The sequence below is a fragment of the Dreissena polymorpha genome, chromosome 10, assembly GCF_020536995.1.
Source record: "Dreissena polymorpha isolate Duluth1 chromosome 10, UMN_Dpol_1.0, whole genome shotgun sequence".
NCBI classification, from domain to species: Eukaryota; Metazoa; Mollusca; class Bivalvia; order Myida; family Dreissenidae; genus Dreissena; species Dreissena polymorpha.
This window is the reverse complement of record NC_068364.1, coordinates 12,087,619-12,102,428: the sequence shown is the minus strand read 5'-3', so window position 1 is coordinate 12,102,428 and position 14,810 is coordinate 12,087,619. Positions and strand designations below refer to the sequence as shown.

At 34.9% G+C, this 14,810-nt stretch overlaps 1 protein-coding gene across 1 annotated transcript in view; it reads left to right on the top strand.

The window, feature by feature from the left end:
• Positions 1-14,810, top strand: part of LOC127847988 (microtubule-associated protein futsch-like) — a 196,489-nt gene that overhangs the window by 28,904 nt on the left and 152,775 nt on the right. The window contains 1 exon segment of the mRNA XM_052380241.1: positions 12,755-12,868. Within this exon segment, the coding sequence (XP_052236201.1) occupies positions 12,755-12,868 (114 nt within the window).

Below are 14,810 nucleotides of genomic sequence, written 5' to 3'. Positions count from 1 at the left end.
GGCTAAAGCGTTTTTACTTCAGGACTCTGGCAGGACTCCAGGGGTCAGTGGTTCGAAACCTGCTCCGGGCAATGTTCTTTTCCTTTTTTTAATTTTTTCTTGATTTTTTACTGGAGCTTTTACGATCCAATGTTTACATTTATCAATATAAAGCATTTAATGAATAAGTTTAAAAAATGCCAAAATCTGTGAAAAGGCCCCTTTAAAGATCAAGTTGGAGTTTTGTTTCGGTCCATTGAATTTTGGCAAAGTATCTGGCCTTGGATTTAGAAATTTTCTTTTAAAAAACACAATTTTCTGGCTTCAAAGTGTCGTAGGGGGCATTGTGTTTCACAAACACAGCTCTTGTGATGTATAAAATTGCCATTTAAATTGACATCTTTTATTAAATTATGTACTTCAGAATTGCATAATTATCATTATTTATTTTTATTTTTTTTGGAAATGTTTTAATTCTGATGTTAATCAATTCTGCTTTATATAAAATAATGACAAAGCAATAATAACTATTGCAAGTCATCGTTATATTTTCTGTAAGGTTGAAAAAATGACAGCGGGGATTTATTGCTCTACTAATCCACAAATGCCATGATGCATGCACACACAATCATTTGTGAAGGTCTGTATTTGTTTTGCCTGCTGATATGTCCGACTTTTGAAGCCCTCGACATTAAAAGTTGTCAGTGTTAACGGATTAAAATGGTTAAGTTTTATAGCAAGGGATTTTAGTGTCATCGCCATTACACGGAAAAGCATGACAGTTTGTGATGTCAATTTTATATTTAAGATGGCATGTCTTAGTTACTCACAACCAACGTGTAAGGTGGTGTACATGGAGCTTTCATGATATTTGTGCAGCGTTCTGGGAAAATGGAGCTTTACCCTTTGCATGCTGGGAAATTTGTCGTCTGCTAAAATGTCGTCTGCAGAATTTATAAAATTAGCATTTTCTTTGATTTTTTTTCAAAGAATGCTATCAGAATAGCAAACAGTTTGGATCCTGATGAGACGCCACGTTCTGTGGCGCCTCATCTGGATCCAAACTGTTTGCACAGGCCTTCAAAATTCGGTTCCCGCACTGAAAGGCTTAATGAATGTGTGTAAAGTGTAGTCCGAGATTAGACTGTGTGTACTGCACAGACTTATCTTAGAAGACACTTTAAGCACATGCATTAAGCCCTGTTTTCCCAGAGTGAGGCTCATTTGAGTCGCTTTCTGAGAAAACTGGGCATAATGCATGTGGGTAAAGTGTTGTCACAGATTAGCCAGTGCAGTTGGCACAGGCTAATCAAGGACAACAATATCCGCTCTTATGACATTTTTTGTTTAAATGAAGTCTCTTCTTAGCAAAAATCCAATTTAGGCGGAAAGTGTTGTCCCTTATAAGCCTGTGCAGACTGCGCAGGCTAATCTGGGACGACACTTAATTCACATGCATTAAGCCCTGTTTTCCCAGAGCATGGATAATTTATTCTTTAGCCATGCACATTATTGCACAGACTGTTGTAAAATATTAGAATTGAAATAAAATGTTGGATAAACTACTTTGGTGTGCTTCCTGATGAGTAATGGTCTTGAAAATATGGCAATTTTGGCAGTATATTTTGTCCTGAATGAAATAAAATATTCTAAATTCAAGACAAGTGAAGCGTCATTCTTCTTTATGATAAATTATGTTGGGTATGTTTTTTCATGACCCAATAATAATAATAATTATATTGTCATTATAATTGGTATCATTAGTATAAAAACAAAAAAAAAGATCATAATAATGATGATAATGATTATGACGAGAACAACAAAAACAACAACAACAATAATAATAATAATAATAATAATAATAAATTAAAATTTAATGATAATAATAACAGTATATCACATTAGTAAATAGTTCTATGTAAATAAGATATTTTATATCTGAATTGTGCTTTTGGCCATATACCATCTAACCTGTGATAATTTGTACGACTACTGATTTTTTTTCGGCGTAAGCTGCATAAGCCAGCTTTTCACCTTAGCCTGACCTTTGTAAGTGTCCAATAAAATTCCAATAAAATTTCCCGCGGCTAGGTACAAATGAATACACTTCATTTATTCCATTGGCTGATTTGAGTATACCACCAGAACATTGGAAACATATCCGCGTCTTTGTAACACTGTTTTACTGTATGAAACAATTTTATCTCGAATGAAAAGGCTTAATAGATAGAACAGTTTTACACTCAATTCTCGACATCAATACAGTTTGTGCGTACACCTTTTATTTTCAGAGTATTACCAGCGCAAGAGCGTTTATACTTAAAAGGCTATGTTCTCATATTTAGTACTTACTTCCTTATTCCTGTCAACATGTTAACATGTAAAAGTATAAAGAGCAATGGAAGCGAGGCCTCACTTTAAAGCATTGCATTTCAACCCGCGAGGTATATCGGGTCAATTCACGGACATTCAGAGTTTATATACAGGTCATCACCGGAGTTGGCGGCCAGTAAAATAATCGTTATATAATAAAGACGCTATCCGTGAACTAGGTGACCTGGAATTTTCTTTAGACCAGAAATATGTTAAATGAAGATATTCAGCAATATAATTATGGTATGTAAATAATAGATTCTTAATGTGTTTTCAACAATACAATGATAAATATTATTGTTGATAAATTTAACAATAATTATTCGTCCATATTGCCTAATGTACTAAAGTGATATTATGAGCATGTAACAGTTTATAGGTGTCTATCGCAACCGTTGATTATTGTTGATGTTTCTACTTCATATACACTTATATTAATTAATGCAGCATCATCATACTAAAACAATTTACCAGAAAGAGAAAAATAATGCATTTGAATATCAACCGTACTTTCGTTTGACAACTGATCATGCGTTTACGAGTTGAACCTTAATTTAGTTTTAGTGCAGATTTGTTCATACGACACAAAGACACGAAATTGTTTTACGGATCATTTCAGCTTACAGGACTGGGTGGGTCACGTAAGAATATCGAATATAAAATATATTTTTATAAACAACTGGTAGCAAGGTGAGTTGCAGATAATTAATCAGTAACCACATTTTAACTAACTATTTTGACCTGTTAATTCTTTTCAGCTCAATTCAACAGTGCAAAATGCCCATAATATCACTTTAAGCATTAGCACGATGATAATTGATACTGTTAATAATCGAATCAAATAGCAATGCCCGACAAACCACTAAAACAGGTTTGTTCGAAGAACGCGCCTATAAATACGGATACTTCTCGTGTGGCCGGTTGACTCATATGTTTAAATTTCACTTCCATTCTTCTTTTGGTTTTCTGTTTTGTATCTATAGGTTTATGACCAGCAATATGTTATAATGTAAAATAAGCCGCGAAAACTCCCCGTAACATCCCGTACTGCGTGTGATGCAGCTAAGAACTGCACAGAAAAAGACATTCGCTATACTTGATCTCATTCATTAAACTATTTACGCCGTATATCTTTTTTAAAGATATTTCTTGTTTCTGCTACCACATTATTTGTCTTGGAGGAACACAATACATCATCTGCCGCAAACCATGTGTGGTGCCTGGGGTGGGTGTAATGAGTGGTAATTGCTGCTCATGATCATTCACATTCCCTCATAGCTGCAGATGCCAGGTAACCTTGTCTGCAGAATTTAGTGCTGCCTGACCACGATGGTCAGATCACACTAATTGTTTCCAGATTTGTGCCACAATTATTAGTTTGTAATGAAATTGGTGAGTGAAAATGTGGCTACTCCAGCACAGTTATAAAGGTTATAATAATTGATTGTTATTCACCCTCTTCCAGGAAAAACGGTCCATATGGCAGTAGCAATGTTCGTCTGTCTGTCTGTGCATCTGTTTGTCCGGCCAGCTGTCTGGACGTCCGTCCAAAAATTCCTGTCTAAGCCATACATTTGCCATATATTCATGGCTTTTTAAATAAATTTGTAGAACTTTGAATCATCATTATACATGTCACATGTAACATCATAATACATGTCACATGTAACACTAGTCCTGTCTCCCTTCTTCAAAGGTCAAGGTGGCATTAAGAGGTCAAACATTTTATTTGTCTCAGCCATAAATTGGCCATTTTATTGTTGCGTTTATAAATAATGTATCCCAAATGCTAACCCTCATTATGACAGGTCATGTGTAGCACCCATCTTCCTACCTAAAAGGTCAAGGTCACAGTGGTCAAACGTAAAATTTAGCTAAAAAACATTTTTATCTCAGCCACGACTTTACCATACATTTATAAATTTTGGAAGAAATGGCACACATTTAAACCATCAGAAAATTGTTTGTTGCATGTCAAACAAACTTTTATCCTCAAAGGTGAAGGTCATGCCTATAGGTCGAAGGTTAAAGTTCTCAGCGATAATGTTTCCTTATGTTGATATTTTTTTTTTAAATAACTGTCAAGAGTCAAATTTGAAAACAAAATTTAAATGCGGGGGGGGGGGGGGGGGGGGGGGCATCAGTGTTCTGATGTATTGTTTTCAACAAAATTCATTCGTAAACAATACTTGCTTATCTGTCTATAAACAAATAACAAAATAACTGCTGCGGACATACATAATTATTTTAAGTGATCTGATATCAGACATCGCCTTTGGGGCTTGTTTATATGTGAGGTGGTGACTTAATATATCAGCAATGCCTTTTGGGCTTGTTTGTATGCACTGTGGTTACCAAACATGCTTCAGTAATATACCAAACAAGACTTCTTTGCAACCCATTAGCACATTCAACAATCATGTTGTCAGCTATGAAATTCGTCGCTTTAACAAAAATTGTTGCAACTTTCCCAAATTTGGCGCATTAGGGGACAATGGCAATCCACAGCAAAACCCTTGTTATACCTACACTAATCCCAGTCATGAAAACAGGAATGTAGTTCTATTATGTGTTGTTAATGATGATTTCAAGTGCAAAAATACTTGTCAGATGAATTGTAATTGAACTAATCATCATTTTTATGCCCCCGGTAGGGTGGCATATAGCAGTTGGACTGTCCGTCAGTCAGTATGTCAGTATGTGTGTATGTCGGTCTGTCCGTCAGTCCGAAAAAAAACTTTAATGTTGGCCATAACTTTTGCATTATTGAAGATAGAAACTTGATATTTGGCATGTGTACCTTATGGAGCAGAACATTTTGAGTGGTGAAAGGTCAAGGTCATCCTTCAAGGTCAAATGTCAAATATATGGCGTCTGTCCGTCTGAAAACTTTAACATTTGCCATAACTTTTTCACTATTGAAGATAGCAACTTGATATTTGGCATGCATGTGCATCTCACGGAGCTGCACATTTTTAGTGGTGAAAGGTGATGGTCAATGTCATTCTTCAAGGTCAAATGTCTAATATATGGTGTCTGTCCGTCCGTCCAAAAACTTTAACATTGGCCATAACTTTTTCACTATTGAAGATAGCAACTTGATATTTGGCATGCATGTGTATCTAATGGAGCTGAACATTTTGAGTGGTGAAAGGTGAAGGTCAAGGTTATCTTTCAATGTCAAATGTCAAATATATGGGGTCTGTCCGTCAGAAAACTTTAACATTTGCCATAACTTTTTCAATATTGAAGATAGCAACTTGATATTTTGCATGCATGTGTATGTCATGAAGCTGCACATTTTGAGTGGTGGAAGTTTAAGGTCAAGGTCATTCTTCAAGGTAAAAGGTAAAAAAAAATATTTATTTTTTTCAAAGCGTTGTTCTCATGAAGCTGCACATTTTGAGTAGTGGAAGTTCAAGGTCAAGTTCATCCTTCAAGGTCAAGTTCATCCTTCAAGGTCAAAGGTCAAAAAAACAAAAAAAAAATTTTTTCAAAGCGGCACAATAGAGGGCATTGTGTTTCTGACGAACACATCTCTTGTTCAACTTATAACGAACTCCCGAAAAAGTGTCATTCAGATTTGTTGCTGTTATGTAATTCGGATGCATCATCGTAATATTTTTATTTGATGATGAAAAATGGCTAATTAAACAAAAAAGTGAAATTAAATTATGATGTGGTTTTTAACCTGTTGAATATAAGATTATTAGCTAATATGCTAATTATAGTTTAATTTAAAAGGATGTGATGAACTGATTCAGTCTAATAAATATGCCAATTGTTGAAGAGTGAATCTAGATAACTATTCACTTTGTTAAATTGTTAACATATACGGTACATTTGTCAGTCATACAATTCGTTTGCATGTTCTGTAATATCAATCAAATTATGTACATATTATGTATTATTAAGTAAATTGGTTGCAGGCCATTCTCTATTGAAGCAAATAGGCAGATGTAATTAAACCTTTCCGACTCAGAAGCAAAGTGAAAATGGCTATGTGAAAACAGTATGAAACCAGAACAGCCTGCGAGTAACTCACAGTCTGTTCAGGTTTCATGCTGTTTGCTGCTCATCAGTATCTAAGGGTTGGAAATGAAGCCTTTAAAACTTTAATTTAGTAAGAAAGGTTTAAATTTAAATTTAAAAAATTAAATTTAACTTTCTATGGGACTACAAATGCATCAAAATACATATCTAAGTGGTAAAGGGTTAAGCATGTTTCGCTGAATTCCTTTGTCTTTAGTCATGTAAATGTGTATGTGCCAAAAAGTTTGAATTGGGGTCATGGTCATCCAAAAAATAGGTCACTGGGTCAAATTAAAAAAAACACTTGTTGTTGCTCTAGAAGCTTATTTATGACTCAATCTTGATGAAACACTGGGTGGAAATAATTATCTAGACAATATTTGGCAAAAATCTAGGTCATGTGCATCCAGAACTAGGTCTCTATAGGTCAAATCTTTTGAAAACCTTGTTTCCACTTTAGAAGTCACATTTATTACTCAATCTTGATTTAACTTGGTAAGAATGTTTATCTGGTCAATATCTAGGCCAGTTTTGAATCTGGGTCACGTGCTTCCAATAACTAGGTCACATGTTAAAATCTGAGAAACCTCTGTAACCACATAAGAAGCCACATTTATGACTCAATCCTGATGAAACTGTATCAGAATGTTTATCTTGACAATATTAGGACCATTTCTGAATATGAGGAAAGCGAAGTGAAAAACTAGGTCACCAGGTAATTTCTTCAACAATTGGTGTGCGCTATATAGGGCGAGCATTCTGCTTATCAGATACTAATTTCTGATCATTAACACCAATGGCTCTTGTATTATAATACAGTCAATCTTGTGGATGCGACCACTTGAATTAAGCGACCTTGTCTTATGCGACCACTTTAAATTTCCCCCCAGCGTTTTCACTCTATTTTGATATTGCATTAAGCGACTTTTGTCTCACCTGTCACGAAGTGACACGGTGAGCTTATGTGATTGTGTGATGTCCGGCGTCCGTTGTGCGTGTGTGCGTGCATGTGTGCGTCCGTCAACAATTTGTTTGTGTAGACAGTAGAGGTCACAGTTTTCATCCAATCTTTATGAAATTTGGTCAGAATGTTTATCTTGATGAAATCTGGGTTGTGATTGTATTTGGGTCATCTGGGGTCAAAAACTAGGTCAATAGGCCAAATAATAGAAAAACCTTGTGTAGACAATAGGGGTCACATTTTTTATCAGATCTTTATGAAATTTGGTCAGAATGTTAATCTTGATAAAATCTGGGTTGAGATTGCATTTGGGTCATCTGGGTTCAAAAACTAGGTCACTAGGTCAAATAATAGAAAAACATTGTGTAGACAATAGAGGTCTCTGTTTTCATCCAATCTTTATGAAATTTGGTCAGAATGTTTATCTTGATGAAATCTGGGTTGGGATTGTATTTGGGTCATCTGGGGTCAAAAACTAGGTCACTAGGTCAAATAATAGAAAAACATTGTGCAGACAATCTAGGTCACAGTTTTCATCCAATCTTAATGAAATTTGGTCAGAATGTTTATCTTGATGAAATCTGGGTTGGGATTGTATTTGGGTCATCTGGGGTCAAAAACTAGGTCACTAGGTCAAATAATAGAAAAACCTTGTGTAGACAATAGAGGTCACAGTTTTCATCAGATCTTAATAAAATATGGTCAGAATGTTTGTCTTGTTAAAATCTGGGTTGGGATCAAATTTACGTCATCTGGGGTCAAAAACTAGGTCACTAGGTCAAAGTTTAAAAAAACAACTTGTGTAGACAGTAGAGGTCACAGTTTTCATCCAATCTTAATAAAATTAAGCCAGAATGTTAATCTTGATGAAATCTGGGTTGGGATTGTATTTCGGTCATCTGGGGTCAAAAACTAGGTCACTAGGTCAAATCATAGAAAAACCTTGTGTAGACAATAGAGTCATTTGAGTGATTCAGGGCCATCATGGCCCTCTTGTTTTAAGACCATTTTATTAAGAGACCACTGTTGGTTACTCCTTTTGTGTGGTCCTTAATACAAGATTGACTGTATACCTAAAAAAAGGAAAGGTGGCACCAAAGTTTACAAAAGGTTAACTCTTACAATGCGATGTCAAACATTGTAAAGAGAACAAGGGATAAAAAGTCTGAAGCTCTCTGTTTGACCTGTTTTTTGGCACTGAATGATTTCTGGAGAAGTATTTGAGAGTAATTTCTACCCAGGTAGCTAGTATATTACTTGCCTCACCCTCACCTATTGTGAATCAGCATGTACAATAATTGTTTTCTCAGACACCTGGCATTGTAAAGTTATTATAAGTAAGAAGTGAGGAAAAAATATGATCTGCCTAAACAATAAGGCATATTGAATACTGTGAGATCTGATTTATAATTATGATGATGTAATATAATTGTGCTGTTTTCTTTGAATGTAAAACTCAAATGATTATAGATATGAGCCGCGCTGTGGGAAAAAGGGGCTAAATGCATTTGTTAAGTGTTGTCCAAGATTAACCAGTGCAATCAGCACAGGCTAATTAAGGACTACACTTTACGCCTGACTGGATTTTTGTTAAGAAGAAAAATTCCACTGAAGTGGTAAAGTGCAAAGTGTTGTCCCAGGTTAGTAAGTTCAGACTTAACAGCCTAATCGGTGTGACAAAACTTAACCCACATGCATTAAGCCCTGTTTTCTTAGTACGGGGCTCATAAAGTTGAATAGAAAGAATACCTGTACTGCAAAGGTTATCACAAAAATACATGTTTTTATTTTGGCTTTAATTTACATATTCTACAGTGTTTTTTTCTTTCAAAGTTGGGTCCGGTAGTGGGACCCATTCCTAATTGAAAAAAGAATATAGTTTTCCCAAATGGGACCTTAAAAATCTCAAATTCAGGTTTCAAAAAACGTGCTCATGGTGAGCTTTTGTGATCGCCTTTTGTCCGTCGTCCGTTGTCCGTTGTGCGTTGCTCGACGTCAACATTTGCCTTGTTCACTCTCTAGATGCCACATTTATTGTCCAATCTTCATGCAATTTGGTCAGAAGATTGGTTTCAATGATATCTTGGATGAGTTCCAAAATGGTTACGTTTGCTTGAAAAACATGGCGGGGCATTTTTCCTTTTATGGCTATATATATGGCTATAGCAAAATCTTGTTAACACTCTAGAGACCACATTTATTGTCCGATCCTCATGAAACTTGGTAAGAAGATTCATCCCAATGATATCTTGGACGAGTTCAAAAATGATGTCGTTGGTTGAAAAACATGGCCGCTAGGGGACTGGGCATTTTTCCTTATATTGCTATAGTAAAACCTTGTTAACACTCTAGAGGCCACATTTATTTTCCGATCTTCATGAAACTTGCTCAGATGATTTGTCCCATTGATATCTTGGATGAGTTCAAAAATGGTAACCTTGGCTTGAAAAACATGGCTGCCAAGGGGCGGGGCATTTTTCGTTATATGGCTATATATGGCTATAGTAAAATCTTGTTAACTTTCTAGTTTGCTCAATCTTCATGAAATTTGGTCAGAAAATTTGTTTCCTGTGTAGTAAAATTTGGTTTTATTATGTCAATATTATGTGACATAAACTGTATTATGTAATTTTTCATAACAAAGAATTTTCATAGTTAACATAACTGTTTTAGTCATTAACACTTATGATAAACCTTTCAACTAAAAGATAACTTAAAGAAAGACAACATGTACATGATTTTTCAGTATTTATGCAGTATTTATCTCCCTTGTTTAACCTGGTTCAGTAATCTATTTTTAGTTCTGCTCTGGAAATTGGGAACAGATGTTAATCATTGATAAATGCACTGTTCTGAGGGAAAATTGACTACTCTGCCATTGATCTCTTCTGAACTGTATAAAATAAGCTGTTTTGGCTGATTTAAACACTTCTTGATGCTTTCTTGAAAAGTTAACAGCTCTTGAAAAAGGTTGGAATTTTGAAATAATTAAACTCTAAATTATTTTTAACACCAGCATTAAGACAATTTGGCATTATTTTCTAAATTATTCTTATTATTTAGATTATTTTTATTCTGCATTTTCTAAATTAGAAAGACTCTATTCTATTTCAATAACTTTAGTAAATTTTTCTTATTTTTACATTTGATTCACTGAAGTTTCCTAATGTCCATAAATATAATTTAAAAAAATGTTCTTTAGATTAAATTAGACCTATTTTGTAAACTAGATTTTTGAAGCACTTTCAAGACTAACAGTAACTTATATTTATATCAGTTTTTTTGACAGATTTTGAACTTCTTTTTACATTCATTAAGGTATTTGCTGTCTGGCTTTAGACTTGGCTTGTACCTTAATTTTCTGTCATTGTTCTTCATTTTCCAAGTTCTTGGAATATTTTATTTTTATTTTTGTTAAAGCTGCCTTGGTTTTCACATATAAATAAATTTGTTGAGTGTATTTAGGCGTCCCTGACTGAACGCCTTTTGTTAATTGTATTACAACCAGTCAGTATAGTCATCTTGACCAGAAATAAGAGTTTGTCAAATAAGTATTTCCGCATTTAATACATAAGTGCTCACAAAGCTACATAACTTGTAACCGTCCTGTGACCGGTTCATTTGCGTAAGCGAAGGAGACCGCACTACCACACCTGGATAGTGGTTTGGATCGGTAAACAAAACATGGCCGCTAGGGGGGGTCTTTTTCCTTTATATTTATATAGTAAAAAAGCTTGTGAACACTCTAGAAGTCACATGTTTTGCCTAATCATCATGAAATTTTGTCAAAACATTAGTTATGTGGATGTCTCGGACGAGTTTGAAAATGGTCATGATCAGTGAAAAAACATGGCCGCCAGGGAGTGGGGTAGTTTTCTTTAAATGTATATAGTGACAACATGTGAACAGTCTAGAAGACACATTTTGTTCCCATTATTTATGAAATTTGGACATATCTTGGAAGAGTTAAAAAATGGTTCAGGTCTGTTAAAAAAACATGGCCGCCAAGGGGCCATTTGTTGTTCATTCTTCATGATACTTGGTTAGAACATTTGTTCAATTGATATCTTGGGCTGCAAAGAACAGGTCATTTCTTTTTATCTCAGGTGAGCGACTGTGGGCCTTTTAGGCCCTCTTGTTTTAATAAGTCTAAACATGTCATTCCTCTCAGAATCAAGCTCTATAAAACTGTTGAAAAGGGTGACAAAATCCAACAAACAAACATACAAACAACCAATCAAGCTAAAATAAATATGTTTAAACTAAATAAAAGCTTTAAAATCCTCAATTTTTGTGACTTCTGGTCTTTTATAAGCACCAATTTAACCCTATTTCTAAGCATAAACGGAGAACCATCTAGGTAAGCATTGATTTATACTACCGTAACATAAAAGCTCAGGAAAATGGAAACCAGAAATGCATTACAGATCTTCATTGAAGTGAGACCTGACTATTGATTGGTAGAAATCAGAGAGACAAGATTTATTGGGTCTGAATGTTTAACATGCTTTCTCTGCTGATTTCTGTGATTATGATGTTGTTTTTGGTTTCCAAGGAAACCGTTCTGAGGATATACTCACTTTCTGGTTTTTGCAAGCAATAAGGTGTTGTTTAATGCGGTGTCTGTTCTCGTTTGATTGCTGTTATTGTTATTGGGCTGCTGACTGAGATGATAGGGATTAACCCATTTATGCCTAGTTGACTCTCCCATCCTTCTAAATTTGATCAATTTATTTACAAAATTAGGGATGTCTAGTAAATTTATTTCTATATTTAGAATATTTCTTACAGAAATGCCTTCAAGCAAACAGCGCAGACCCTGATGAGACGCAGCATCATTCGGCGTCTCATCTGGGTCTACGCTGTTTGCAAAGGCCTTTTTTCTGACTGCTATGATAGGGATTAATTAGCATTTTAGTACGCTCTGTTTTTGTTTTGCTGCATTTCTAATACAAAGAAAATATTCCTTGTGAGCTCATTGTTGTTCTGTTGTTGTTGCCTTATTATGTTTGTTAAATGATTATGGCATTGACAAAAGGAATAAAGCCAATGATATTTTTGTAAATGTTGTTCTGCAGTTTTGTTGTTGTGATGATTTGTAATATTTAGCTTCAGGTCTTGACTTGGACTAGTTTACTTATTTCAGGTTGTCTCACTCGTCCATATTTTATATGGTCAATTTTTCCTACCTTATTTTATGTGCTCATTTTTACTTGACCGTATCCTATGTGATCATTTTAACTTGACCTTTAATATAATCATATTTTTTGCGTAACCTCATTTTATGTTGTCAATTTTACCTGACCTTATTTTATGTAGTCTTTTTTTTATTTGACCTTATTAAAGTGGTCATTTTTACTCATTCTTGACCTTGGCCATCATTTTTACTTAACCTTGACCTCATTTCAGGTCGTCATAGAGCTGTGGGAGACCTGCGTTACACAGCCAGCACTGACCTAGCAAATTACACCCCAACCTACAGCGATACCTCCCCCAGATACAGGCCAAGCCATGGATACCCTGGTTTGTTAACCCAATGCATGCTGGGAAATTTGTACTGTGCTAAAATGTCGTCTGCTGAATTTCTAAAATTAGCATTTTTTTCGATTTGTTTTCAAAGAATACTATCAGAATAGCAAACAGTTGCGATCCTGATGAGACAACACGTTCTGTGGCGTCTCATCTGGATCCAAACTGTTTACAAAGGCCTTCAAAATTCGGTTCCAGCACTGAAAGAGTTAATTTGTTTGGTTGGATTTTTCACTGTTTTCAACAGTATTTCAGTCTTACAGATCTAGCATGGGGTTTCATTTGAGTCAGTTGGGGTCAAAATCAATGTCATTGTTGCTTAAAATGGACAAAAACAGTCTGCACTTGATAACTTCATTTGGGAGAGAGATATACTACATATATCTAACATCAAATATGTGTTTGTGGTCTTGTCATCAGGTAACTGATATAAAGTGAACATTTTACTATTAAAGCGGAAGAATAGTCGAGCACACTGTTGTGGGGCAGCCCTCTTGTTTTGTATACAAAACTATGTATCTTATATCAGCTTGTTAAAAGGCCCAATGACAACTTTTATCAAGTTACTGCCCAACAAAATTACAGACATATCTAGTAACATGTGATGAGAGTTGATCAATCAGCATAATGAGTTTCAAAGTTTATCTTGTGGATCATATGTCCTGTTTTGAGGGTTTTGTCATCTATTATCATTTGAAGTTTGCGTTTTTTCCCAGCTGTGCATTGGTTGTTAGTTTCAAAACAATTTACAAGAAAAACACGGTCAATTTGGTAAATTGTCTGCTCCCCTACACCCCAAACATTATATACCCTTGAAATTAGAGAATCTCTTTTGAATTATGGTTACGGAAATTTAATGTAATTGGTTCTTCAATTAAATGTGGTTATTTTGTCAAAATGTTAATACATTTTTGTGTGAAAATATCTTCCATCCCAAGGCTTGACCTGAAAGTGGTCTTAACATTAATTTAACTAAATGGGCTTTGCTCTGTGAAAAGGGGGTTTGATGCATGTGCGTAAAGTGTCGTCCCAGATTAGCCTGTGCAGTCCACTCAGACTAATCATGGACGACACTTTCCGCCTAAACTGGATTTTTGATAGAAGAGACTTTCTTTAATCAGAAAATATCATAAAAGCAGAATGTGTCGTTCCTGATTAACCTTTAAATATTTTTACAGCAGTTACCATTATGTATATAAAAGATGTGGTTCAGTTTAGTTAAAATTCTGTGATACAAATAGACTACTAAAGATATTCATAGTATTAATTGAAGTATATACGTTGTTACTGAAAGAGAGGTGGGGATGTTTGGGAAGGGGGAGGGATGTTGTAATAAAGGAGGTAATCGGTACTTCAGAGAAGTTTTAATGTAACGTTTTATGCTTTTATTGAGGCTGCCATCATTAAACTTCTGTTTCACATGTCATGAAAACAGTAAATGGTTTACCTGGAAAAGAAAAGGCCTTTCATTCACAATAAGATAAAAGAACAAAGTGGCAATCCTAAAATCTAAAGGAATATAACCAGGGAAACTCATGACCTATTTTCCAAACACATACAAACTGACTTCAGAGACATTTTTCGGCTTTCTTTTAATATGATGGTTGCATAAGAGATATATTAACCCTTTACCACTTAGATACGCATTTTGACCCATTTGTAGTCCCTTAGAAAGTTGACTTTAATTAAAAACATTTTTTACTAAATTCAAGTTTTAAAGGCTTCATTTTCAACCCTTATGATGAGCAGCAACCAGCATAAAACCTGAACAGACTGCAATTTACTCGCAGGCTGTACTGGTTTTATGCTGGTTGCAAAAGCCATTTTCACTTTGCTTCTTTTGACGCAAATGGTTAAGCTTCTTGAAAAATTTAAGAAATAATGCTGTAGCAAGTTTTTTACAGAAAATAGTTATAACAAACCAGTTGAAATAAAA